The sequence below is a fragment of the Scyliorhinus canicula genome, chromosome 7 (genome assembly GCF_902713615.1).
Source record: "Scyliorhinus canicula chromosome 7, sScyCan1.1, whole genome shotgun sequence".
In the NCBI taxonomy this organism is placed as follows: domain Eukaryota; kingdom Metazoa; phylum Chordata; class Chondrichthyes; order Carcharhiniformes; family Scyliorhinidae; genus Scyliorhinus; species Scyliorhinus canicula.
This window is the reverse complement of record NC_052152.1, coordinates 196,378,558-196,405,516: the sequence shown is the minus strand read 5'-3', so window position 1 is coordinate 196,405,516 and position 26,959 is coordinate 196,378,558. Positions and strand designations below refer to the sequence as shown.

Sequence of the window (26,959 nt, the reverse complement as noted above, 5' to 3'; positions counted from 1 at the left end):
GATATTGTAGGTCCCGTCAAAAAAAAAAGGAGGCATTTGTCAGGGCTAGAAGGCTGGGAACAGAGGAAGCCTTTGTGGAATATAAGGAAAGTAGGAAGAAAGTTAAGCAAGGAGGCAGGAGGGCTAAAAGGGGTCACGGAAAGTCACTGGCAAATAGGGTTAAGGAAAATCCCAAGTCTTTTTACACGTACATAAAAGCAAGAGGGTAGCCAGGGAAAGGGTTGGCCCACTGAAGGACAGGGGAGGGAATCTATGTGTGGAGCCAGAGGAAATGGGCAAGGTACTAAATGAATACTTTGCATCAGTTTTCACCAACGAGAAGGAATTGGTGGATGTTGAGTCTGGAGAAGGGTGTGTAGATAGCCTGGGTCACATTGAGATCCAACAAGGCAAGGGCGTCTTGAAAAATATTAAGGTGGATACGTCCCCAGGGCCTGATGGGATCTACCCCAGAATATTGAAGGAGGCTAGAGAGGAAATTGCTGAGACATTGACAGAAATCTTTGGATTCTCGCTGTCTTCAGGTGATGTCCCGGGGGACTGGAGAAAGCCAATGTTGTTCTTTTGTTTAAGAAGGGTAGCAAGGATAATGCAGGAAACTACAGGCTGGTGAGCCTTACGTCAGTAGTAGGGAAATTACTGGAGAGAATTCTTCGAGACAGGATATACTCCCATTTGGAAGCAAGCGGACGTATTAGCGAGAGGCTTTGTGAAGGGGAGGTTGTGTCTCACTAACTTGAAAGAGTTTTTCAAGGAGGTCACAAAGATGCAGGTAGGGCAGTGGATGTTGTCTATATGGACTTCAGTAAGGCCTTTGACAAGATCCCTCATGGCAGACTGGTACAAAAGGTGAAGTCACACAGGATCAGAGGTGAGCTGGCAAGGTGGATAGAGAACTGGCTAGGTCATAGAAGGCAGAGAGTAGCAATGGAAGGGTGCTTTTCTGATTGGGGGGCTGTGACTACTGATATTCCGCAGGGATTTAGTGCTGGGACCTTTGCTGTTCGTATATATGATTTGGAGGAAAATGTAACTGGTCTGATTAGTAAGTTTGCGGACGTCACAAAGGTTGGTGGAATTGCCGATAGCGATGAGGACTGTCAGAGGATACAGCAGGATTTAGATCGTTTGGAGACTTGGGCGGAGAGATGGCAGATGGAGTTTAATCCGGACAAATGTGAGGTAATGCATTTTGGAAGGCCTAATACAGGTAGGGAATATACAGTGAATGGTAGAACCCTCAAGAGTATTGACAGTCAAGAGAGATCTAGGTGTACAGGTCCACAGGTCCTTGAAAAGGGGCAACACAGCTGGAGAAGGTAGTCAAGAAGGCATACGGCATGCTTGCCTTCATTGGCCGGGGCATTGAGTATAAAAATTGGCAAGTAATGTTGCAGCTGTATAGAACCTTAGTTAGGCCACACTTGGAGTATAGTGTTCAATTCTAGTCGCTTCACTACCAGAAGGATGTGGGGGCTTGAGAGAGGGTGCAGAAGAGATTTACCAGGATGTTGCCTGGTATGGAGGGTATTAGCTATGAGGAGAGATTGAATAAACTCGGTTTGTTCTCACTGGAACGACGGAGGTTGAGGGGGTGACCTGATAGAGGTCTACAAAATTATGAGGGGCATAGGCAGAGTGGATAGTCAGAGACTTTTCCCCAGGGTAGAGGGGTCAATTACTAGGGGGCACAGGTTTAAGGTGCGAGGGGCAAGGTTTAGAGGATATGTACAAGGTAAGTTTTTTTTTTTTACACAGAGGGTAGTGCATGTTTTGTTATGCTTTTGACGTAGCATAAGCTGCTTCATTGATGTGCACTCTGACAAAGGAAGGTTCAGACTTGGAGATAGCTTTAACACATTTATTAAACTGTTAACGATTCTCATACTTGGATTCGACTCTCCTGTTAATCCTGCTATAGCTACTCAGACTGACTAACCAGTCTGCTACAATCCAAGTGGTGGGTATGATGTGTTTCAAATCAACCCTGTGTACTCACTGAGTGTCTCCACTGGAAAGAGGAAGATCATGTGTGCTGTGTCCTTTTATATGGGTTAGTGTAATGCCCTCCTGTGGTAGTGTAACCTCTGTGTGTGTCGTGAGTGCCCATTGGTCGTGTCCTATCTTACTGACCTATTGGTTGACTGTCTGTGTGCCATGTCTCTGGTGCTCCCTCTCGTGTCTATCTAGTCTACGTCTATTTACATTAATCCCTTCTGTATTTACAGTGATGCATACCACCACAGTGGGTGCCTGAAACTCGCTGCCGGAGATGGTGGAAGCAGGGACGATAGTGACATTTAAGGGACATCTTGACAAATACATGAATAGGATGGGAATAGAGGGATATGGACCCAGGAAGTGTAGAAGATTTTAGTTTAGATGGGCAGCATGGTCAGCGCAGGCTTGGAGGGCCGAAGGGCCTGTTCCTGTGCTGTACTTTTCTTTGTTCTTTGACAAATGACCCTTGGCAAAACAATGAGTGTGTGAAGAAACAGGAGTATTTTCATTAGTGACTCCGTAATACCTACAACACCTACCCTCCAATTCCAGAGCTGTGGGGATGAATTATTCCTAAGCATAATGCGGACACAATGGCTGCATCCACTGAAGAGCCATCACGATTCAGTATTTCGGTACCAACTGTAGAGCAATGGGCCACATCTGTAACCACTGCACCTTGGTGAAAGATCTACATGGAACAAGAGGGGAATGCAGAGTAACAGAGGCAAAATTTCCCATGTTCATGACTTCCCATGTTACTCATTTGGTTTCTGAAATGCTGCCAATAGCAGTACAGATTATAGCACAATGATTTCTGGAAATCACCGCATTGCTACCCAGTTATTGCTACCCAACTGATGATTTGTTCTGGGTATGCCCAGCAAAAAGGGATATCCAGTAAATATCCCTAAAAGAGTATATTTGATGCCATGCCATGTCCAGTTTACCAGGATTCCCACAGACCTCAGAACCCCTGGTTTATTTATTCACTTACTTGGCCACAAGAGAGTGCAAGTTAGTTTATAGTGAATGAAGGAATAGGTCTGGCATGATGATAGGCTTACTTGAGAACTCAATGTGGCAGTATATCAGTGGTTAGCACTGCTGCCTCATGTCACCAAGGACCCAGGTTCGATCCAGGCCCCGGGTCACTGTCCGTGTGGAGTTTGCACATTCTCCCAGTGTCTGCCTGGGCCTCACCTTCACAACCCAAAGGTGGATTGGCCATGCTAAATTGCCCCTTAATTGGAATTTCTTTTTAATGAACAAAAAAATTATAATACGTGCCAGGAGTTGAGCACCATATCAAGCTGGTTCCTTCATTCACTATAAACTAAGTTGCACTCTTTTGTGCCTAAGTAGGTAAATAAACAAACAAGGGATTTTGAGATGTATGGGAATCTTGGTAAACTGGACCTCCCATGACATCAAATATACTCTTCCAGGGATATGGGAGCAGTAAGGACACAGCAGAAGGGGATCGGTTGGAGGGAAACAACAGAGACAGTGGAGATTAACATTCCAGGAACGGTAAGAGAGAGGAGAGCACATTAATTTCCTCAAAGTCAGCTCTGGCACGGTGGTTGCTGTCTTGCCCCTCAGTCAGAAGGTCATGGCTTCAAGTCTCACCCGAGGAGACTTGAGCACATGATCAAACCTGAGAGGTGTGTTGCAATGTTAGGGGTGACGACTTTTGGAAGTGATGTTAAGCCAAGACTCGCACAGTTCTTTCAGCTGGATCTAAAAGATTCCGTGGTACTACTTTAAGGAAGGGCAGGTGGGTTCTTCCCAATACCTTGGCCAGCATCTATTCCTCAACCAACATGATTAAACAGATAATATGGTCATCGTTGGATTGCTGTGTATGGGATCTTGCTGTGTGCAGATTGGCTGCCATGTCTTCAATGTTGTTGATTGGGCATGAGGCATTTTTAGATGTCCCAAGATCAGGAAGAGTGCCGGCTTAGTGACAAGCGTCTCTTTTAGTTTGCAGGGCAGGTTAAAAAAAACATTTGTGTGAACATTTCGCTTTTGCAGTTATAGGTAGAGCAGTTACCTGTGGGTCTCCGAAGTAGATCTGCAAAATCAAGGCGACAGTGACTCCAGTTGCAAATGTCAAGCAGGCAGTGATAATAACAGTCAAACCATCCTGCCGACAGGTACAGTCACGAGAAAAAGGATCCTTGTTGGTCACGCGCAATGGAGATATCTCCTGACTGCCCATCTCAGAGGAGGAGGAGGGCAGGCGTTGCAAGCGAGCTGATTTCAGGAACAGGTCAGGATCTACAAAAGATAATTTTAAAAGAGTTCAATCTTGGGTTATTTCAATTGAGGGTATTCATTTTCAATAACAACGACGTGCGTGCACAAGACTGGCAGGTATGCGCAAGTGGAGAAGTCCATATATCTCACAGAATTTATAAATGGTCCCTTAATGCTATAGTCCTATCTGAAGTCCCTCTGCCTCACCTCTCTACCCCACACTGGCATCCAACTCTGAGCTCGGAGAAGCAAAGAAGGGAAAATAGATCGAGGCGTTCCATAAAATATTAATGGGCTGGTGGGAATGGAGAGTGCCCTTTGAAAATGACAAAACACAAGGTAGTGCAATTATTTTATTCACAGCTCGGCACTTAGCAAATACAGCCGAGCTGATTTTCGGAGCTGCTAAAGACATCAGTCGACTCAAAATGTATTGCGGCTGGATTCTCCGTCGGCGGGATTCTCCGCTCCGCCAGGTAGCGCATTCACGCCCGTGGACTTCCCGACGACGTGGGGGTGCCCACAACGGGAAACCTCATTGGCTGGCTGCCGATACGGAGGGTCCCTCCCACTGCCGGTCGGGGCACGCCGCACCGGAAAACGAGTGTGGCGGGACGGAGAATCCCACCCCAGACCTGCAGCGGGACAGAGGCAAAATGATCTTTAACAGATCGCACACCTGAAGAGGTCAGATTGTACACGCTTTTCGGTCCCTGGGATGTCCTGTTGACCTGGTGTGACATAACCAGATGTAATGCATACTGTGCAAATGGAGTTGAAAGATTTTCTGCAAGTTTCAGAGATAAACTAGCCATGAAGGGCGAGCACAATTGCACAAGTGCAATTTTAACCTATGGCTTACACACTGTGGAAAAGAAATATAACTAACCTTATACACGAGCAATATAGTGCCTATGAAATGCTGCAGCACAGGAAGTTAGAAATGGAAGCACCAATTTTAGAGAAGTTAGTTTAGTAAATTTGTGAAACTGAGAGGAAGTAAAACTAAACGTAATAAAATTAAACGTTTTATAATTCATTCTTGGACAGGATTCATACTACTTTGCAAATAGTCTCAACAGACTGACATACACCAATATTTGTACATGAGGAATTTTTTTTTTAACAATTCTTATTTATATAGTACATACACCAAAGAAAGAGTTCTAATGTGTTACACATAAAAGCACATGTCAGTACGGTGAATTCTCATTCCTGTTACACATGTAGAGAGTGAGACAGCGATTGCATATAACAACAATCACTGCTCTTCAAAGTATTTTGTTGTGTGATGTGCTGAGTTACTTTGTAAACAGAGACACAAGAAGGAGACATGTTTCTAAGCGTCTGCCAAAGGAAAATGGAAGAGTCCTATTGGTGTTCAAGCCAACAATGACTTCTCAAAACAACATACTGCGAAAGCTGGAAATTGGAAATAAAAAGTAAACAGAAAATGCTGGAAATACTCAGCAGGTCCGGCAGCATCGGTGCAGAGAGAACAGAGTTAACGTTTTAGATCCATGACCTTCCATCAGGACGCACAAGCATTGCTAACAAGCAGTTAAACTGGTCATTTATCTCAGCGTTATATGTGGGGTGAGCAAATTGGATGCTACGTTTGCCAAAATAATAATGACTGCATTTCAAAAGCAATTAGTTGCCTGTGAAGTGCATTTTTGACATTCTGAGGATATGGCAGGTGCGACGTAAGAATACAAATGCTTTCTTTAAAGTCTTATGACTGAAAATGCAAAACCAGCGAGGCACCCGGGATCGACGTGCGACCAGCAGAGCGATTAAAATATGGCAAGAACTCCGTCACAATAGAGCTCAAGTCCTGTTCAACAAGGTGTGAGCTGTGGAGCACGTTCTGGGTGACTGGAGGCAAGGAGCAATTGTCAAGCTGCCACAGAGAAATTGAGCAAATGCAGCAACTGGGGGGGGGGGGGGGGCATAACAGTGCTGTCAGTACCTGGCAAGGTCTTCAGCATGGTTCTCCTCAACAGACCGAAAGGGGAAATAAACAGTACCCTTCACGAAGAACAGGCCAGTTTCATTGGGGGCGGTGGGTGCTGCTCCTCCAGCACAGGAACCGCAAACTCCTTCAGCATCACCACAGGAGTGATGATGATGGGGAGAGGCTGCACACTCTCCCCATTCCTTTACCTCTTGGTTAGTGATTGCATCATGAGGAAGGCGATGGTGGGTGCAGACTTTGGCATCCCATAGCAACACCATCAGCTGACTGGACTGAATTCCACCTTGTTGGCTGAAGAATTGCACACGCTCCAAATCATGACTACCGGTCTTGAGAATAGCAGATCCAAGGTTGGCCAACACATCAGCTGCATGACCAAGACAGTAACAGCTAGTCAGCAGCAAGGTCCTCCCATCACCATTGGGCAACGACATTTGAGGACGATGGCCACTTCCCCACCAGGAGGTGGCATCTCCAGCGAGGGCATGTAGAGATTGACGTCCACACAATAATCAGCAAAGCAGCATCGGGCAGCTGAGCACGGCGTGGCCATCTAACACCATCAACATGGCCATGAGCCTGTGACTCGACATATCCACAGTGGGACCAGCAGCGAGACATAGAAGGAAACAGTAATGGTGTCAGGCGAGTTGGACACCTTTCACCAGTGTTGCCTACATAAGATCCTGGACATCACCATGGAGACGCAACATCATCGTCAAGTAAAGTACGGTTTGCACTTAGAAGTTCTGAGAAAGGGGGGTGCAGGATAGGGTGCTCTCGGGGACGTGGGTCGGTGAGGGTAGGATCTCGGCAATTTATCAGGTGATGCAGGAGGGGGAGGAGGCCTCGGTGGAAGAGCTGAAAGCGAAGTGGGAGGAGGAGCTAGGGGAGGAGATCGACGAGGGGATGTGGGCGGATGCCCTGGGGAGGGTGAGCTAATTGTCCTTTAGTTAGCCTTTCTACCCTAAAGGTGCCCCTGGTTACAAAGCATCATGTCATACTTTCTCCAATAGAAAAACAGTTCAAACTGAAATCAAAAATCCCCTTGCGTTCCACTGGGTGGCAACCATCGGTTCCACTGGGTGGCAACCATCGGTTCATCCCGGGGAACAAGGATGGGGGTTTTAGGGGGTGGCAAAGGGCGGGCATCAGCAAATTGAGGGACCTGTTTATTGGCGGGAGGTTTGCGGGCCTGGGGGAACTGGAAGATAAATTTGGCCTTCCCCAAGGGAACATGTTCAGATACTTGCAGGTAAAGGCGTTTGCTAGGCGACAGGTAGAGGGATTCCCTCTGCTGCCGTCGCGGGGGACAATGGACAGAGTGCTTTCGGGGGTGTGGGTCGGAGAGGGGAAGGTGTCTGATATCTATAAGGTAATGCAGGAGGCTGAGGAGTCGTCAGTGGAGGAGCTGAAGGCTAAATGGGAGGAGGAACTTGGGGAGCAGATAGAGGACGGGACTTGGGCGGATGCCTTGGAGAGAGTCAACTCTTCCTCCTCATGTGCGAGGCTTAGTCTCATCCAATTTAAGGTGCTGCACCGGGCCCACATGTCCGGGACTAGGATGAGTAGGTTCTTTGGGGGTGAGGACAGGTGCACCAGATGTTCGGGGAGTCCAGCGAACCACGCCCATATGTTCTGGGCATGCCCAGCCCTGGAAGAATTCTGGAAGGGGGTGGCGGGGACGGTGTCGAGGGTGGTTGGATCCAGGGTCAAACCAGGGTGGGGACTCGTGATTTTTGGAGTTGCGGTAGAGCCGGGAGTGCAGGAGGCGAAAGAGGCCGGTGTCCTGGCCTTTGCGTCCCTAGTAGCCCGACGAAGGATTCTGCTACAGTGGAAGGATGCAAGGCCCCCAAGTGTGGAGACCTGGATCAGTGACATGGCTGGATTTATAAAATTGGAAAGGGTCAAATTTGCCCGGAGAGGATCAATACAAGGGTTCTACGGTGGGGCGAATGTTTATGATTGTTAATATTATTGTTATTTTTGGTATTTTACTATGGTGCGTTATTGTTGTATAAATTCAAAATTTTTCAATAAAAATTATTTCAAAAAAAAAAATCCCCTTGCGTGTAAATGCCCCTGATTAACATGAATCGAATTGGTGTTGTTGCACATGGCATGAATTAAACCCACCTAAATCGATATCTTGGCCGGCGCTCTCCGAAATCCCAGCCAAGTGTTGACGCTGGAGTAAACACCGGAGTGGGAATTTCCCGCGTCCCTGGCGATTCTCCGCCCCGTCGCGGGCTCGGAGAATCCCAGCCCTTATTTCCAATATCTAACAATACAATTTTAGATCACTTAAAACTACTTCTGTTTTCCTGACACAATTTAGTTGCTATTTTCATTGCAATGGTCACTGTTGAATGGAAAACCAGGATTGGCTAACATGTTCAAGATTCCCATCCAGCTTTCAAAATGTAATATTCTCAATCAGAGATTAGAACTACCAGTGGTAGATGTTATCAATGAAGTGAACAGTTGAAACTGTTTTATAGCTCGGCTGTACCATCATGCAGCTCACTCAACTGAAGCAATTGAAGACATGCCCAATATCTGGATTTATAATGAAACAAATTGGAACCCGAAACGGAAGATGCTAGAAACACCCAATAGATCAGCTAGTATCTGTGAGGAGATCTAATTCAATGACAATACCACATCTATTCATTTATATTTAAAGTAGGTTTCTTTGCTAAGAAATATACTTTTTTTTTGTTGAAGCTTTTCATTTTGCATTCATCAGGACATTTCATAGAATCATAGAATTTACAGTGCAGAAGGCGGCCATTCGGCCCATCGAGTCTGCACCAGCCCTTGGAAAGAGCACCCGACCCAAGGTCCACACCTCCACCTTATCCCCATAACCCAGTAAACCCCACCCAACACGAAGGGCAAATTTGAACACTAAGGACAATTTAGCATGGTCAATCCACCTAACCTTCACATCTTTGGACTGTGGGAGGAAACCGGAGCACCCGGAGAAAACCCACGCACACACGGGGAGGACGTGCAGACTCCTCACACAGACAGTGACCCAAGCCGGGAATCGAACCTGGGACCCTGGAGTTGTGAAGCAATTGTGCTAACCACTATGGTACCTTGCTGCCCTAAGTAACAAAGTGGAACTGTCATTGGAACAGGGTATACCGGTCACTGAAACTAAAGACAGCTCTCCCAGCAGGAGGTGAAAGAGGCCGGTGTTCTGGCCTTTGCGTCCCTAGTAGCCCAGCGTAGGATTTTGCTTCAGTGGAAGGATGCGAGGCACCCAAGCGTGGAGGCCTGGATCAATGACATGGCAGGGTTCATTAAGTTGGAGAGGGTCAAATTCGCCCTGAGAGGGTCGGTGCAAGGGTTCTTTAGGCGGTGGCAGCCTTTCCTGGACTTCCTGGCGGAACGGTAGGGAAATAGGCCGGCAGCAGCAGCAACCCGGAGGGGGGGGGTGGGGGAAGAGTGGTGTTTGGTTCAGTGGGAGGGAGAATTGTGTACAAGGGTTTGTTGGGTGTGGCGGGTGTTATCTCTCTCCTTTTTGTTGTTTTCTTTTGTTTGTTTTTGTAGTTGCTGGGTGGGGGGGGGGGGGGGTTGGTTTTTGTTCTTCGGTTTTTACTACGGTTGTTTGGTTGTTTATATTTTGTGAAAATCTGAATAAAAATTATTTTTTTAAAAAGACAGCTCTTCCAGGAGATCGGATGCTGCCAGGTGTTTGGCCCTCTGGGAAGGGTGGCAGTCTGGCATGCTAAGGTGGCATTAGCTGGGGCACTGCTCGGGTGAGCCAAAGTGGCTCTTTTCCCAGTTACAGGGAACGGGCCTTGGGGGGGGGGGGGGGGGGGGGGGTGCTCTGTACAATTAGCGGGTCGAGTAGCTCGAGTGCCCCCAACCAGAGGGCCTCTTTTATGCAAGTTGGTGTTGGGGGGGAAGGTGTAGTTAAGGGGTCACATCCTGCCCCCCCCCCCCCACTCAAGAAATTAGGGCGCCATTTAAAGATGGCATCCCGATCTCATCCAGTGAACGAAGATCCTCAGTGCATGAAATGAGACTAAGTGTGGTGTTGGCCGTGCATTCCCTGCTGAGGCCCCCAGTCTACCCGAGTGGCCCGGAGCATGGTACTTCTCAGCGCTCCGAGCACCAGGAAACACCCAGCTCATCGCACGCAGTACGGGACGCTGTTCCCATTCGGGTAGATCGCGCCCAAGAGCTCTAATCCCACCACAGCAATTGTGGGATTCAAATTCAGTTAATTAAATAAGTTATTTTTCAATTCTCTGCTCAAGGGCAAGGCTGCCCCAATATGCCCCACCCAATCTTACTACAATTATATAGAACCTTGGTGAGGCCACACCTGGAGTATTGTGTGCAGTTCTGGTTTCCTTACCTACAGAAATATATTTTTACCATAGAGGGAGTGCGATGAAGATTCAATGAATTAATCCCTGGGATGCAGGGATTGTCCTGTGAGGAAAGGTTAAATAGGCTTTATTCTCTGGATTTTAAAAAGAACGTGAGGTGATCTCATTCAGTTCTTACAGGGTTTGTTAAGGTAGATGCGGGAAGGATGTTTCCCCTGGTTTGTGTGTGTGGGGAGGGGGGGGGGGGTCTGAATCAGGTGACATCATCTCAGAATAAGGGGTAGGCCATTTAGGACTGAGGTTAGGAGGAATTTCTTCACTGAGAGGGTGGTAAATCTTTGGAATTCTCTGCCCCAGGTGGCTGTGGAGGCCAAGATATTGAGCATGTTAAAGTCTGGGATCAATAGATTTCTAGATATTAAAAACTTCAGTGCTAACCACTGTGCCATGTGTCGCCCAAGAGCACCCTACTTAATCCCACGCCTCCACCCTATCCCCGTAACACCATCCAACCGTTTGGACACTAAGGGCAACTTAGCGTGGCCAATCCACCAAACCTGCACATCTTTGGACTGAGAGGAAACCCACGGAGACACGGGGAGGAAGTGCAAACTCAACACAGACAGTCACCCGAGGCTGGAATTGAACCCGCGACCCTGGGGCTGTGAGGCAGCAGTGCCAACCACTGTGCCGCCCATTATTGAAGTACAAGATCAGCCATGATCTCATTAAATGGTGGAGAAGACTTGAAGGGCTGAATGGCCTCCTCCTGCTCCTCTTTCGTATGTATCCTCCACCACAGGTAGAGCAAAGAAGCAGTTGCCAAATCCACACTTATCAGATCGGGAAAGCCTGTGCTGTAGGCACCAATGTGATTCCAACTGGCCTCACAAGGAGCTTGAGTTGCTGTGGCAACATAAACGTTTAACCCGGCACCACGAATAGCAATGGTAGAGACTCCAATTTTCTTTCCATCACATGACTGACCAGGAATCTCTCCTGCTCTTACCATCTGTGTGGAACATTGCGTGGGTTTCCTCCGGGTACTCCGGTGTCCTCCTGCGGTCCAAGGATGCGCGGGATGGGTGGATTGGCCATGATAAATTGCCCTTAGTGTCCAAAATTCTATGATTAACCTAGGACAAAAGTTCGGCACAACGTCGTGGGCCGAAGGGCCTGTTCTGTGCTGTATTTCTCTATCCATCATTGCACACAATTCTGGTCGCCACACTACTAGAAGGATGTGGAGACTTTTGGAGAGGGTGCAGAGGAGGTTTACCAGGATGTTGCCTGATCTGGAGGGTGTTAGCTATGTGGAGAGGCTGAATAGACTGTTTTCATTAGAAAAATGGAGGTTGAGAGGCGACCTGATAGAGGTCTATAAGATTATGAGGGGCATGGATAGGGTGGATGGGCAGGAACTCTTTCCCAGGGTGGAGGGGTCAGTCACCAGTGGGCACAGGTTGAAAATCCATGGGGCAAAGTTTAGAGGAGATGTCTGAGGCACATTTTTTATGCAGAGGGTGGTGAGTGCCTGGAACGTGTTGCCAGGGGAGGTTGTGGAAGCAGATACATTAACAGCGTTCAAAAGGCATCTTGACAAACACATGGATAGGATGGGTATAGAGGGATACGGCACAAGGAGGTGCTGAGCGTTTTGGCAGAGTGTGGTACCATGACCAGTACAGCATTGGAGGGCCTAAGGGCCTGTTCCTGTCCTGTATTGTCCTTTGTTCTTTGAGCAAATGGTGGAAGGATTTACAAGTTGATATTCAGCCTGTTTGAACGCACATCCCTTGGCCAACAAGTCCTGGAAAGGGTTGTGAACCAGGAGATTCTGCCTCATAGGTAGGGACGCGACCTACAGCATCACAAGACCTCCCAATTAAATAAATATGGAATAAAAATCTAGTATCTGTAATGGTGACCATTAAACTACTGGACTGTTGGTCCACTCATGCATTTTAGACAAGAAAATCTCCAGCCTTACTTGGTATGAATCACGTGTGACCCCAGACACACGGTAATGCCGTGGATCTTGACTACACTCGCAAATGACCCAGAAAGCACCAAGGTGCACTAAATTACTATGAAAACCAATATCTGTAATATAAATTTAGAGTACCAATCATTTTTTCCAATTAAGGGGCAATTTAGCGTGGCCAATTCACTTACCCTGCACATCTTTGGGTTGTGGGGGTGAAACCCACGCAAACAAGGGAAGAATGTGCAAACTCCACACGGACAGTGACCCAGAGCCGGGATCGAACCTGGGGCCTCAGCGCAGTGAGGCAACAGTGCTAACCACTGTGCTGCCTCCAACTATGAAAACCAATATAATAATAATCTTTATTGTCACAAGTAGGCTTACATTAACACGGCAATGAAGTTACTGTGAAAAGCCCCTAGTTGCCACATTCCGGTGCCTGTTCAGGTACGCAGAGGGAGAATTCAGAATGTCCAATTCATCTAACAGCACGTCTTCCAGGACTTATGGGAGGAAACTGGAGCACCCGGAGGAAACCCACGCAGACACGGGGAGAACCTGCGGACTCTGCACAGACAGTGACCCAAGCGGGAATCGAATATGGGACCCTGAAGCTGTGAAGCAACAGTGCTAACCACTGTGCTACCATGCTGACCGCACGGGGCCTGCAATAAAGCCCAAAGACTACAACACTTGAAGGTGGGTGGCTCACCACGACCTTCTCAAAGTCAACGAGGGAGAAGCATCGAAAGCTGGTCTTGCCAGTGCTACCCAGATCCCGCAAACAAGTAAAGAACAATCTTATACAGACTTTCTCTGAATTCCTTACAGCAACCATATGGTTTTTCTTTCCCTACATATAAAATTTACAATCCCCCCACCCCCCCCGACTCCAATCTGTCCAACTGTTTTCAGTGTTCACTCTGTGCACTCTCATTTATTTTCAATGTTTTCTTAAAATGCTCAGAAACAAAAAAGTCCACACCATAAATAAGAAGCTGTCGTTTCGGGGGCAGCACGGTGACGCAGTGGGTTAGCCCGGTTGCCTCACGGCGCCGAGGTCCCAGGTTCGATCCCGGCTCTGGGTCACTGTCCGCGTGGAGTTTGCACATTCTCCCCGTGTCTGCGTGGGTTTCACCCCCACAACCCAAAAATGTGCAGGCCAGGTGGATTGACACAATAAATTGCCCCTCAATTGGAAAACATGAATTGGGTACTCTAAAAAAAATTTTTAAATGCTGTTGTTTCTCTTCATGGACACTGCCTGTCCTGCGCGTTTCATTTTGTATCATTTTCAGGTCTTCTTTCAGATTTCCAGCATCGCTAAGTAACTCGGTATTCGTATCAGAATTTCTCCTTTGCACAGAAGAGTTTTGGATGACTTCAAGTTTATGGAGGGTAGAACGGAGGACACCAGGCAGGAGTGCATTCTCTCTTATCCAGTCACCCAATCTGAGCCACAAATGTGGTGAAAGGCAAGGCTTGCTGAGGTGGAGATACTGCCCACCAGCCATTCAAATACTCCTGAGCCACGAGTAGCTGCAGAACCTGCTACTCAGGATTAAAGCAAATTAGGTAGAGAGAGGACAGCCGATCAACTAGGGTTAAGCATAGGGCCACCTGCAATGACCCCAAGGTTCCATATTAATACAGCAACAATATAATCGGGAAGCAGGAGGTCATATTACAGCTAATTGTGTGTGTGTGTGTAAGAAAGAGAGATAAAGAGTACACATGAAAACTCTCTTCCGTAGCTACCCACTCCAACCTTCTCCTTGGCAATAGTCTGAAACTAAACAAGTCTTTTTGCAACCATGGTGTCACATTTGCCACCGATACAAGCTTCTGACCTCATATTATGTCATCACCAAGGCCGTTTATTTCTGCCTCCATATCATACAATTTACAGCGCAGAAGGTGGCTGTTTGGCACATCAAGTCTGCACCCTACTTAAGCCCCTCTCCACCCTTTCCCCGTAACCCAGTAACCCCACCTAACCTTTTTGGACACTGAGGGGCAATTTATCATGGTCAATCCACCTAACCTGCACATCTTTGGATTGTGGGAGGAAACTGGAGCACCCGGAGGAAACCCACGCAGACACGGGGAGAAAGCGCAGACTCTGCACAGACAGTCACTCGAGGCTGGAATTGAACCCGGGACCCTGGAGCTGTGAGGCAGCAGTGCTAACCACCTCAGTCTCAGCCCGTCTGCTTCCAAAACTCTAATTCATGCCTTTGTTACCTCTAGGCTTGATTATTCCAATGCACTCCTGCCTGGTCTCCCAAATTCTACCCTCCATAAACTTAAAGTCATCCCAAACTCGTCTGTCTGTGTCTTAAAACTGGCAGCAAGTTCCATTCCCCTATTACCCCTGTGCTCACTCACCTATACTGGTTCCCGGCCAAGCAATGACTTGATCTTAAAATTCCCATCCCGGTTTCCAAATCCTTACCTCTGGAATCTCCTCCAGCCCCATATCTCTCCGGGATATCAACTCTTCTTGTGCATCCGCTGGTGGTTGTGCCTTCAGTAAATTCTGGAATATCTTCCCTACCCTTCTCTCGCTTCCCTCTGAGACACACCTCTGTGAGCAAGCATTTAGTAATCAGACGGAATATCTGCTTGTGGTTCAGAACACACTTTGTTTCGTAACGCTCCTGCAAAGCACCTCAGGATGTTTTATTCCATTAAAAGGTGTGACAGAAATAAAAAGTAGTTGCCGTAGTTGTTATTTTACTTCTTTATGAATCAAATAAACATATCCATTTGATGACCATGATAGTATTACGGGGGGTGTGATAGTGCAAAGAAATAAACTTGTCTGTTCCTCTACCCAACCTTGTTCAATCGGTTTTCTGAGATCTAATGGTCTGTGGTAACATTGAATGTAATTTCAATCACTTGGTTACCAGAGGCCAATTTCTACTTCCCTCCCAAGGAACCCATGCACAGCCCCATGTGTATTAAATATAAAACAAAGGTGGCCTCGCCTGGCTCTGAAACTTATCCTGATCTCCAACAACCTCAATGTAATTGTATGGGTCCCCCTCTCTCAATTAGTGCTCATACCAGTGCAGGCCCCAGTTCCCCCACTGTTTCTCAAACACAGCCTCCCTGTTCTCTGCTAACCCCAGCACCCAAACCCTACATTTCCTCATTCCTCCTCGCCTCGTGGTTGCCTCAGTCTCTCACTCCCTGCTACCTCAAGCCTGAGCGTCCATGCCTGCTGGGCAGGCCTGCGCCTAACAACAGCCATAGTTACAGATACAAGGCAACGGCACGAGGAAGATTATTGAGGCTCAAATAAGAAGCATTGCCCCCTTGCATTTCTGTGTGTGACAGGGCAAATGAGACAATTCCACAGGATTAGCAGGTCAGAGCAGACAGGCTTCGGGTACGATATCCCAGAAAGGGGACTAGAAAAGGAGAGAGAGATAAATAGATAGATAGCAGTGAAAAAAGTCTGAAAATGCATAACAGAGGGGGAAACTTGCGCAAAAAAGGAAAAGATGATCAGGCACCTGTCATAATATCCACTTATGTATATAATGAAGTGCAGACAGGCAGTGATTGACACACAGGATGACCAGTAAGCACACAGCACAGTGCAGCCAATCACCAGACAGGACACTACCACTATAAAGGCAGAGGGCACTAGGTTTCCCGCTCTCTCTGGACCCAGCCACTGAGACAGTCAGAGTCCACGAGCTAGCCAGTGCAAACACCATGCGGTAAATAGTAAGTCTGGTCAGGCTAGTACAAGGTCTCCAGTCAGTTCAGTATAGTGTCGACCCACAGCTGAATATGTATATTAGTTCTATCGTTGAATCAAACCGTGTTGGATCTTCTCCAGTGTTAGACGTCTGTTTCTAGCTTCACTGTATCAAGTGCAGTCCACATCAAACCAACCTGCCTAACACATCAGCACCTACAAAGAATGGGGCAAATGCAGAGGATCTGCAGAGATGGAAAGGAAAGAGAGTAATCAAAATAGAGATTGAGAAAGGAAATGAGGCATGGGCACATGCTAAGGATCAACCCAAGGTCAACATTTAGGATTCTCGTGTAGCTGATTTTAAACACATCTATTTTCTTGCTTATGGCCAATTTGTTAAATTCTATTCAGTGTCTTTCAATGTTAGGGAGGGAGTTCCATGATTTTGACCCAGTCACAAGTGAAGGAACAGTGATAGATTTCTAGGCCGGATGGTGAGTGACTTGGAGACCAAGTTGCAAGTGGTCATGTTCCCCTTGTCCTTCTACATGTCAGTAGTCGTGGGTTTGGAAGGTGCTGTCCAAGGAGCCTTGGTGAGTTCCTGAAGTGCATCTTGTAGATGGTACACACAGTTGCTACTGTGTGTTGGTGGAGGGAGTAAATGTTTGTGGAAGGAACGCCAATTAAAATGGGCAGCTTTGTCCTGGATGGTGTCAAGCTTCTTGAGCGTTGTTGGAGCTGCACTCATTCAGGCAAGTGGAGAGCATTCCATCACACTCCTGACTTGTACCTTGTAGATTGTGGGGAGGCAGGCTTAGTTTGGTGAGTTAGGTAGGGAGTTACTCACCAGAGGATTCTTACCCTCTGTGCCCTTATAACCACACTATTTAAATGGCCAGTCCAGTTGTGTTCCTGGTCAATGGTAACCCCCAGGACGTTGATTGTGAGGGATTCAGTGATAGCAATGCCATGGAATTCTTTTCTATTCATTCATGGCTGGGAAAGCATTTATTTAATCCCTATTTGCCCATGAACAGAATTCATTTCAGAAGGCATTTTTTTTTTTTTTTTTTTTAAAACAATCAACCACAATAATATGGTCTGGAGTCACATGTAGGCCAGGCAAGGACATAACATTTCCTTCCGAGAGGACATTTGTGAACGAGATGGGTCTTTATAACATTAAACTTTTAATTCCAGGTTTTTATTGAATTCAAATCTCACACCTGGCCTGGTGGGATGTGAACCTGGGTCCACAGAGCATTACCTTGGATTGCAAGACCAGCAACAATACCACAACGCCACTGCCTCCCCAGGGGCTGTGGTAGGTTCTGGAGCACAGAAATATTGCCGGAATATTGTAGGGCCCACAGCCTTTACAGACTTCAGTCATTTCTTGGTATCACATGGAGTTGGTACCTGTGGTGTTTAAGATAGACCATCCACTCTATACTTCTGGCTATAGATTGTAGCAAATGTTTCCGTCTCATCGTTTGCATTTATGTACTGGGCTCCCACATCATTGAGGATGGGGATATTTGTGGACCCCCCTCCTCCTCCAGGGAGTTATTTAATTGTCCACCACCATTCACAGCTGGATGCTGAGCTTAGATCTGATCTGTTGGTTGTGGGATCATTTAGCCCCGTCTATCACTTGCTACTTTTGCTGTTTGACACACTAGTCCTCAGTTGTAGCTTCACCAGATTGAAACCTCGTTATGTCTGATATTGCGCCTCACATTGAATTCTTCAGTGAACTGGGGTGATCCCTTGGCTTGACGGTAATGGTAGACTGGGGGATATGCCTGGCCACGGAGGTTACAGATTGTGGTTCAGTACAATCCTGTCCTGCTGATGGCCAACAGTGCCTCATAGATGCCCAGTCTTGAGTTACTCGATCTGTTTGAAGTCTATCCCATTTAGCGCGGTTGTAGTGTCACACAATATGATGGAGGGTATCGTCAGTGTCTCGGCAGGACTTTGTCTCCACAAGGATTGTTCAGTGGTCACTCTTACTGATACATCTGTGGCAGGCAGGTGTGTGAGGTGCTTTGCTTCCTGAAGTCAATGGTCAGCTCTTTAGTTGTGTGTTGGCCAAATGTGGTGGTTGCTTTCCATTTGCATGTATCAGGTTTTGCATCAAAGGACAGAAATTGTGACATTGTGGACTCGAGGCAGCAGAATTTGCTAACTACTTCCAACGAGGTTTATTTCGAGTGATCGGGGTGGAGGTGTAATGATTTGTCCCATGTCCACAGTTTTCTTGATGCTTAAAAGTCAAGGAAAACAGGTTACAGCCATGGGAGAGATGGTCGGAGGCGGTGGCTTTAATGATATTGTCACTGGACCAATAATCCAGGGTAATGTTGTGGGGACCCAGGTTGGAATTCCACCCTGGCAGGTGGCGGAAGTGGGGAAGGAAATCTCCTGAATAACCTGCCCCCAGCTGATGAATCAGTACTCCTCCATTTTGAAGGTACCACTGAAGGTGGCAAGGGCACAGAATGTACTCTGGGTGGAGAACTTCAATGTCCAGGCTCAGTAGCACCACCACAGACTGAGGTGGTCAAATCCTAAATGATATAGCTGCTAGATTGGGCCTCTGGCAGGTGGTGAGGGAACCACAAGTCCTGAAAAGCGTGCTTGTTAGGTGAATTGGACATTCTGAATTCTCCCTCAGTGTACCCGAACAGGCGCCGGTGTGAGACGACTAGGGGATTTTCACAGTAACTTCATTGTAGTGTTGACGTAAACCTACTTGTGATAATAATAAAGATTATTGGGGCAGCACGGTGGCACAGTGGTTAGCACTGGGACTGCAGCACTAAGGACCTGGGTTCAAATCCCAGCTGGGTTTCACCCCACAACCCAAAAGATGTGGTTGGGTGGATCGGCCACACCAAATTGCCCTTTAATTGGAAACAAATAAGTGGGTACTCAAAAAATTTATTTAAAAAAATAATAAAGATTATTAAATATAGACCCAGTTTACTCCACCTCTCATCACAGGGCAACCTTATTTTTCCCACCTCCAATACGAGTATAGCCTTCCTGAAACGTGGAGACCAAAACTTCACATCATGGTTTCGCCAAAGCACTGTACAATTACACTTTATGGCAGTCCTCTCACCCCTTTGCATAAAAGGCGAGCATACTATTTGCCTTCCTAATTGCTTGCTGTGTGTGCACTTGCATGCAAATTACACCGAAAGCTGCAATCATGACCCTGGATACCTCCCTCTCAAAGATTGTCCATCAGAAATGGAAGGATACCGCGGGAATTCAATGAACCCAACAAATCAGTTACACAATCCAGCAGCCAGGCCGATGGTTCGGAAGGGGTTAATTTCGCAGCCCCGGAGAAGGTGGTGTTAACACCGGTACGCAGGCATTTCCTTGCCAATCGTCTTCCACCTGACTGTCATCTTACCTTTTAACATCTGATACCCGTATTAACCTCACACCTAAATCAATAAACCCTCTCGAAAACAAATGTATCTTTTACTGGCATGTAACATAACACACATCGCCTTAGGGAATGAATAACATTAGAGGTTTTTTTTTTAAAACACCTGACCAGATCTACAACAATGAAATGACAAATTGCAATTTCAGTAACTGGCTGTATGGACCCAACCTGTCGTGTCCGGGTCGCAGAGAGACGAGTCGTCCTCCTTACGGTACCGCAGGACGTTGTCGGTGGAGCCGGCATCGTCTTCGGGCAGCCGGGGAAAGCTGGTAATGCTCATGTAATCTACGGGCGAGTAGGCCCCGAGGTTGGTCTCCTGGCCGGTATCCTCCTCTGCCATGGTGTGAGTGTGTTTATTATCCACCCTGCTCCTCTCTGCGTCGCCACGAAGAAGGTGATGGGAACAAATAAGGACAAAGCAGAGCGGTGGAGGAAATCCTGAGACACTCCCCCCTCGGCGATACACTGTTGTCTTGTGTTTGTGTGAGAGAGAGAGTGTATGTAGATGTTGCCTTTTTCTGTACTGTAACCTTTCCTTGCAGGAAGTGGGATCACCGCGCCGGCAGGTTACAGAGCCAAGACTTTTTTTTTCAGGGCAATCAGGTGGGTGGGGAGCTGGAAATACAAGTGGTTCAAATAAAAAGCGTATGGATCAGGTGACAACCTCACACTCTTGTGCAGACCCAAAAGCTTTGCATATGGATGTATGCATAATTATACACATTTAAGTAGCTTTACATAGATTTCGCACCACAATGGCGTTTTTAATGCAAATTTACAGAATAACTTTGCGTAAGGGTTAACTAATTTCACTGACGGGAAGGTTGTGAATGGTGACCCTGCTTTACGATGTGAGGGATGAGAAAAATCACTGCTGTACTGCACTGCAGAGGATAAAGGCGAACTCGAGGCCAATAAGTGGACAAGATATAAGTCATGCCCACCCTTCCCTGTTAGCTGGATTTCCACAAGCAGAACTGGGGCTGTTGCTGCTGATGCAGTGAAAATAGCTGGCCTGCCTTGAGCAGCTTTGTTTCTGGCTCAAACCCTCGTGTCAGCTTGTTTGTGTTTCACAACCAAATTCAACTTTTAACTCAAGAGCAAAAGGCTGACAGGCTGAGAGAAACACAGGAACTGCTGGAAGGGAACTCAACGATTCAATCAATAATCTGGCATTTGACTAGCTGGTCCCAGTAACGATGTACGTGAATGCTATTGCCAATTGCCATTGAAACCCATCTGGTTCACTCGTGCCCTTCAGGGAAGGAAATCTGCCGCCCTTACCTGGTCTGGCCTACATGTGACTCCAGGCACGGCAAGTGGTTGACTGCTAACTGCCCTCTGAAATGTTGCAGCAAGTCATTCAGCTCACGAGCAATTAGGGATGGGCAACAAATGCTGGCCCAGCCACCAACACCCACACCACTATGAATGTGGGTTGGTTTTGAGAGAGCTAAAATCTGGGGCTGGTTTAGCTCACTTGGCTAAATCGCTGGCTTTTAAAGCAGACCAAGCAGGCCAGCAGCACAGTTCGATTCCCATACCAGCCTCCCCAGACAGGCACCGGAATGTGGCGACTAGGGGCTTTTCACAGTAACTTCATTGAAGCCTACTCGTGACAATAAGTGATTTTCATTCCATTTCAAACCTCGACCGTTCAGCTGATGTTCAGTAACATGGTCAATGATGACAGGTCATTGACCTAAAACATTAGCTGTGTTTCTATCTCCACAGATGTTGCTGACTATTTCCAGCCATTTTTGTTTTTTAATTGCATGTTTCTAGCACCCACAGTACTTTTGCTTTTGTATTTAACATTGTGCCTACATTAGTCAACTGACCATGGTGACTCCAGCAGTACCAGTGGAGAGGCGTTATAGTAAGCTGACTATTTAAGCAGTTTTTGAAACAGTTCTCTTTGTAAATATTGCCCCACAGACATGTGGCTTTTAAGTTGATTGACCTACACTCCCGTGAATGTATTTTTCTGATTATTTTTCCAATATTATGAGTCAATTCTGACATCTGAATCAGCCAGTTTATCTTTGAAACTCCTGGCTAATAATCTTGCTTTAACGTTATAAGTTCCATCTGCAGGGACTTTTTCAGTACAAAGGTTTTTCAGTATGCGAAAAATGTGATTGGCACATATCTGATGTCTCAGAATGCACTCCAAATTCTCATAAACAATCCATGAATCCTTTTGTTTTGACTCTCGTATTAGTTTATTCTCAGCCATCAAAATATCATGTTCCTACTTAGTTCTGTTATGTAGTTTTTCTGTGGATTTTATTTCATTGTCTCATCTATTTAAGCTACAACATTGCACTTTAACGTCTGCAAGGACGGTTATTGTGAGATGTCCCTTTTGCACTTTGGGGAGTTCTTTCTTGTAGCTTATGATCATTTTCTGACCCCAGGGTCACTTCTGCTCTCAGTATCACTATTTGCACTGCACATTCTACTTACCCTTTCACCCCATTTTGCTAGCAGCATTCAATAAAATTTAAAAACTTACCAGTAGCTTTTTCTGCACATCTAACAATTGCTGTCTCCTCTTTCCATTCATTAGTCCCTCTGAAACATACATGTACTGTGCGACACGGTGGGTAATTGACCTGTGGATCTGATAGCTGTCATCTGTTTCACAATCACTCAGATTACCGCAGTCCAGCACTTGATCTAATGCATTCTTTTCGTCAACACAAAGCAACACAAAAATATAAGCTCCATCGTTTACTTTGATCTGCTGCTGAGAATCTGAGAATTTATAATTAATTCAGATTACTTGTGAGGAACATGGGGACATAGAAGTTAGGAGCAGAATTAGGCAGTTCTGCCCCTTGAGCCTGCTTCGCCATTCAATCCCCATATCTGTTCAACCGTTTTTTAAATCAGACATATATCTATCTCCTTGTTGAAACCATTTAGTGATTCAGACTCCATCTCACTATGGGGCAGCGAGTTCCACAAATTCGCCATCCTTTGGGAACCTTTACCGTTTGATTGCCATGTTTAACATGTACCGTCTTACCATCATGCCCTACTACCTTACCTTGACCCTTCCATTCCCTATGACCTTTTCCTTTCCCCCATGACCCTTTCCTTTACAGAATATCAAATTTCCTCTCTCAGATGGTCTAATATGATGTCTCAGTGCTCGGGGAATTATCTTTGATTCCTCAGTCATGATAAAAGCCCGTCTCCCTACATGAAATGCTTTAGAAAATGGCACTAATAATAGTACCTTCCAAAAGAGGAGGATTATCTCAAAGAACAGAAAGTAATTTGGAATTGCACTAATGGACTAGTTGATGCTGACCATTTTCTCCAATGATCTAAAGAAAATACTTTCCATGAACTGCACATGCCAAGGCAGTTAACAATTTGCATCCTGGTCAGCCAACCAATATTTGGTGCAATTATGCCATCAATCATAGCACGATTCCTTTCACAAAGGCCTTTTCTAAATGGACTCTCAGCTGCTGATCTCGGAATTCATCATGAGAAAATGTACCTCTATTATCAATTTTTTGATAAAAAAATTCTAATCATCCCAGTTTAGTCCCTATCTACGTTTCTATAATTTTAACAATAATGCCCCTTTTTTTCCTTACTAGATATTGGTGTAGAAATACTAAATCTTATGGTAAGGTCAATAAAATGAAAAACTGCTGGAAAAAGCAACATTCTGTTGAAGCTTTTCACCTTGTACTCATCAGGCCAGATTCACAAGAATACAATTGGAAAACGAAAAACGTCAACCTCTCTTTATTTCAGCAATATTCAAGTTCTGTGCTATCAAAATGAAAAATAAACACATTTCTAGTGTTTTAGATCCATGGCAACTATCTCAGTAAAGTCATGTGCCAATAAGTCTGTCCTTCAATACGGAAAGCCGTGCACCCCCCGTCAGACACAAGACAGCACCAACCGGCGACTCCAAGCAGTGTGTCTCGAGGGCCCAATACTTGCAACTTGATTGTTCATACTGTACAACCAGCTCCACTCTTTTGAACCAGGTCCTACGTAACACCTAGACAGCAACATCCAAAAGACGTGAAACTCACAAACACTGTAAACAAGAATCCTATGTACAACTGAGAATATCTTGAATTAACAGTCACTTATTCTATTGCTGCTTAACTCCTGGTTTCACTTCTAAGTTATAAAATGGTCAAACCTTCCAGTAAATTAGCATCAACCAAGGTTAACAAAAAACAATCACATTTTACATTGCGATAAATATTTCCTCATTTTTAATTGAAACTAACAACAGTTGCAAATGTCCAGCATGGAGCAAGAAGTAGGAGAGCAAAGTACTGCAGATGTTGCAATTCTGAAACATAAACACAAAATGCAGGAGATACTCAGCAACCAAGTAGCACCTGTGGGGCGAGAAACAAAGTTAATGCTTCAAGTCCACAATATGCGCTAGTTCTTTTGAAGGGTCACTGCCCTCTGTTTCTCTCTGCACAGATGCCATCAGACATACTGAACATTTCCAGGTAGCATTGTGGATAGCACAATCGCTTCACAGCTCCAGGGTCCCAGGTTCGATTCCAGCTTGGGTCACTGTCTGTGTGGAGTCTGCACATCCTCCCCGTGTATGCGTTGGTTTCCTCCGGGTGCTCCGGTTTCCTCCCACAGTCCAAAGATGTGCAGGTTAGGTGGATTGGCCATGATAAATTGCCCTTAGTGTCCAAAATTGCTCTTAGTGTTGGGTGAGGTTACTGGGTTATGGGGATAGGGTGGAGGTGTTAACCTTGGGTAGGGTGCTCTTTCCAGGAGCCGGTGCAGACTCGATGGGCCGAATGGCCTCCTTCTGTACTGTAAATTCTATAATTCCCATTTCTATTGGAGCTATCCCCATTCCTTTCGCTAGCCCCCCAAATGCAATTGTCTTCTTAAGAGCCTCTCATTCCCCTTCAGCAAGAAACCCAGCAGCAGCTGCCTGAAATTTAGTTTGGCACAAATTTTATTTATTTATTTTTTCTCTAAAATTTAGAGTACCCAATTATTATTATTTTTTCCAATTAAAGGGGCAATTTAGCGTGGCCAATCCACCCAACCTGCACATCTTTGGGTTGTGGGGGTGAAACCCACGCAGACACGGGGAGAATGTGCAAACTCCACACGGGCAGTGACCCAGAGCCGGGATTCGAACCCTGGTTCTCAGTGCCGTAGTCCCAGTGCAAACCACTGTGCCGCCCCTAGTTTGGCACAAATGTAACATGAATTTCAAAACAAAAAGTTAAAAAAAAAAATTTAGTGTACCTGATTCATTTTTTTCCAATTGAGGGGCAATTTAGCGTGTTCAATCCACCTACCCTGCACATCTTTGGGTTGTGGGGGCAAAACCTACACAGACACGGGGAGAATGTGCAAACTCTACACGGACAGTGACTCAGAGCTTGGATCGAACCTGGGACCTCGGTGCCATGAGGCAGCAGTGCTAACCACTGCACCACCATGCTGGCCTCAAAACAAAAAGTTACGGTATGAAGAAAAGATAAACAACTTACTGAGCCAAAAAAAACAATGTCAAAGCAATAAATTGCTAATTTTAAAAAAAAATCAATAAAGATGATCATTTCAAAATGCCACGCAGCAGAGCTAATAATAAAATAATTTCTGAATTTCCACTTTAAGAAGCAGAGCTAGAAAACAACAAACTGGGCCCCAAGACTTGATCACCAGGGAAGGGGGAGGAAACTGGGTCCAAGCTAAGGAGTTGGGTTCAACTAACACTGTCCTTGCATCCACCTCTGGTCATGCAAACTCCAAGTTGGCCTTGGCTGAATTCATATGAAAGTGAAAGCAGGTTGGCTTTCGATCTGCATTTCCTCCTCTTACCACCCGGTGTGGATGAGCTTTAGGGAGGGTGGAGGAAGGGGAGGTGTGTTTTAGTCCCCATATCAAGCAGCCTCTTGTGTGTGGTGTGTGTGTGTCAGGTCCACTCCCTAGTCCCACATTCGAGGGAGGACTGAGGTTGGGGTGGAACACAGAACTCTTGGAAGAACACATTTGCAACCAAAACTAGAACCACCTTTGGAGGAGGTAAAATCTGAGTCTGTACTGGAAGAGAATGCTGCTGATGATCTTGTGGTAAAATCTCCATCTTCTCTACCTGCACCTGCCTCCACCGGGCAGCATGGTAGCACAAGTGGATAGTACTGTGGCTTCACAGCTCCAGGGTCCCAGGTTCAATTCCCCACTGGGTGACTGTCTGTACGGAGCCTGCACGTTCTCCCCGTGTCTGTGTGGGTTTCCTCCGGGTGCTCCGGTTTCCTCCCACAATCCAAAGACATGCAGGTTAGGTGGATTGGCCATGATAAATTGCCTTTAGTGACCAAAAAAGGTTCGGGGGGGGTTATTGGGTTACAGGGATAGAGTGGAAGTGAGGGCTTAAATGGGTCGGTGCAGACTCGATGGGCCGAATGGCCTCCTTCTACACTGTATGTTCTGTGTTCTATTTGCATATGCACTGTTTTATCCAAAATTCTGTACAGTATTGAAATTCTACTCAGCTTCTCATAGCTATGTCTACAGTATTGGGCTTCCAGGCTATTCTCTGATATACAAAATACCTGCAATAGACTCTGTGCCAAATTAAAATGTTAGTAAACATCTTGCGGAAGGGCTTGCTGACAGCCAGCACACAAGGATGATACATCTAGGTAGAAAAAGATTTTCAGTAATCCCACGGCAAGCTCTAAATGGTGTTCAGACTTCCAGATCTCAAGTTAGCACCTTTGCTTCACCTGACTGGAAGGACCTTGAAGGCGGACTTGGATTACATTAATGGCCAAACCGTTAGCCTCAAGCTGCCCAGGCCAGCTGACTCATAGCACCACCGCCGACTTGCCTGGGATCATCCAATCCACCGCCGACTGTCGCCATCAAAACTGACCAGATGGGCGGAGCTGGGAGGAGGGGAGGCAGAGTTTAAATTTCAGAATGGCCCGGGCCCAAGAGCGATTACAGTGAATTGAGGATTTGAAATAGAGACGTCGAACCCGAAGAGAAACCCACTTGCCTGCACTTTACGGAGGAAACAGGTGGGTGTATTGGGATGGGAGTGGTTGAGGGAAATCTGCTTTGAAACAACTGTCACCAACCTGCTTGCGCTCCAGCCAGACCTGAAGATTAATCAAGCAGCACTGCACGATGATGAGGTTCAAGTAGAACC

At 46.3% G+C, this 26,959-nt stretch overlaps 1 protein-coding gene across 1 annotated transcript in view; it reads right to left on the bottom strand.

The window, feature by feature from the left end:
- LOC119969670 (glutathione hydrolase 7) overlaps window positions 1-20,344 on the bottom strand; it is a 51,917-nt gene extending 31,573 nt beyond the window's left edge. Inside the window, exons 1-3 of the mRNA XM_038803617.1 lie at window positions 19,936-20,344; window positions 4,061-4,287; window positions 2,541-2,692 (exon numbers count right to left, since the gene is read on the bottom strand). Coding sequence (XP_038659545.1) covers window positions 2,541-2,692; window positions 4,061-4,287; window positions 19,936-20,107 — 551 coding nt within the window. The 5' untranslated portion in view covers window positions 20,108-20,344. The remainder of the gene's footprint in view (window positions 1-2,540; window positions 2,693-4,060; window positions 4,288-19,935) is intronic.
- Between the last annotated feature and the right edge of the window lie 6,615 nt (window positions 20,345-26,959).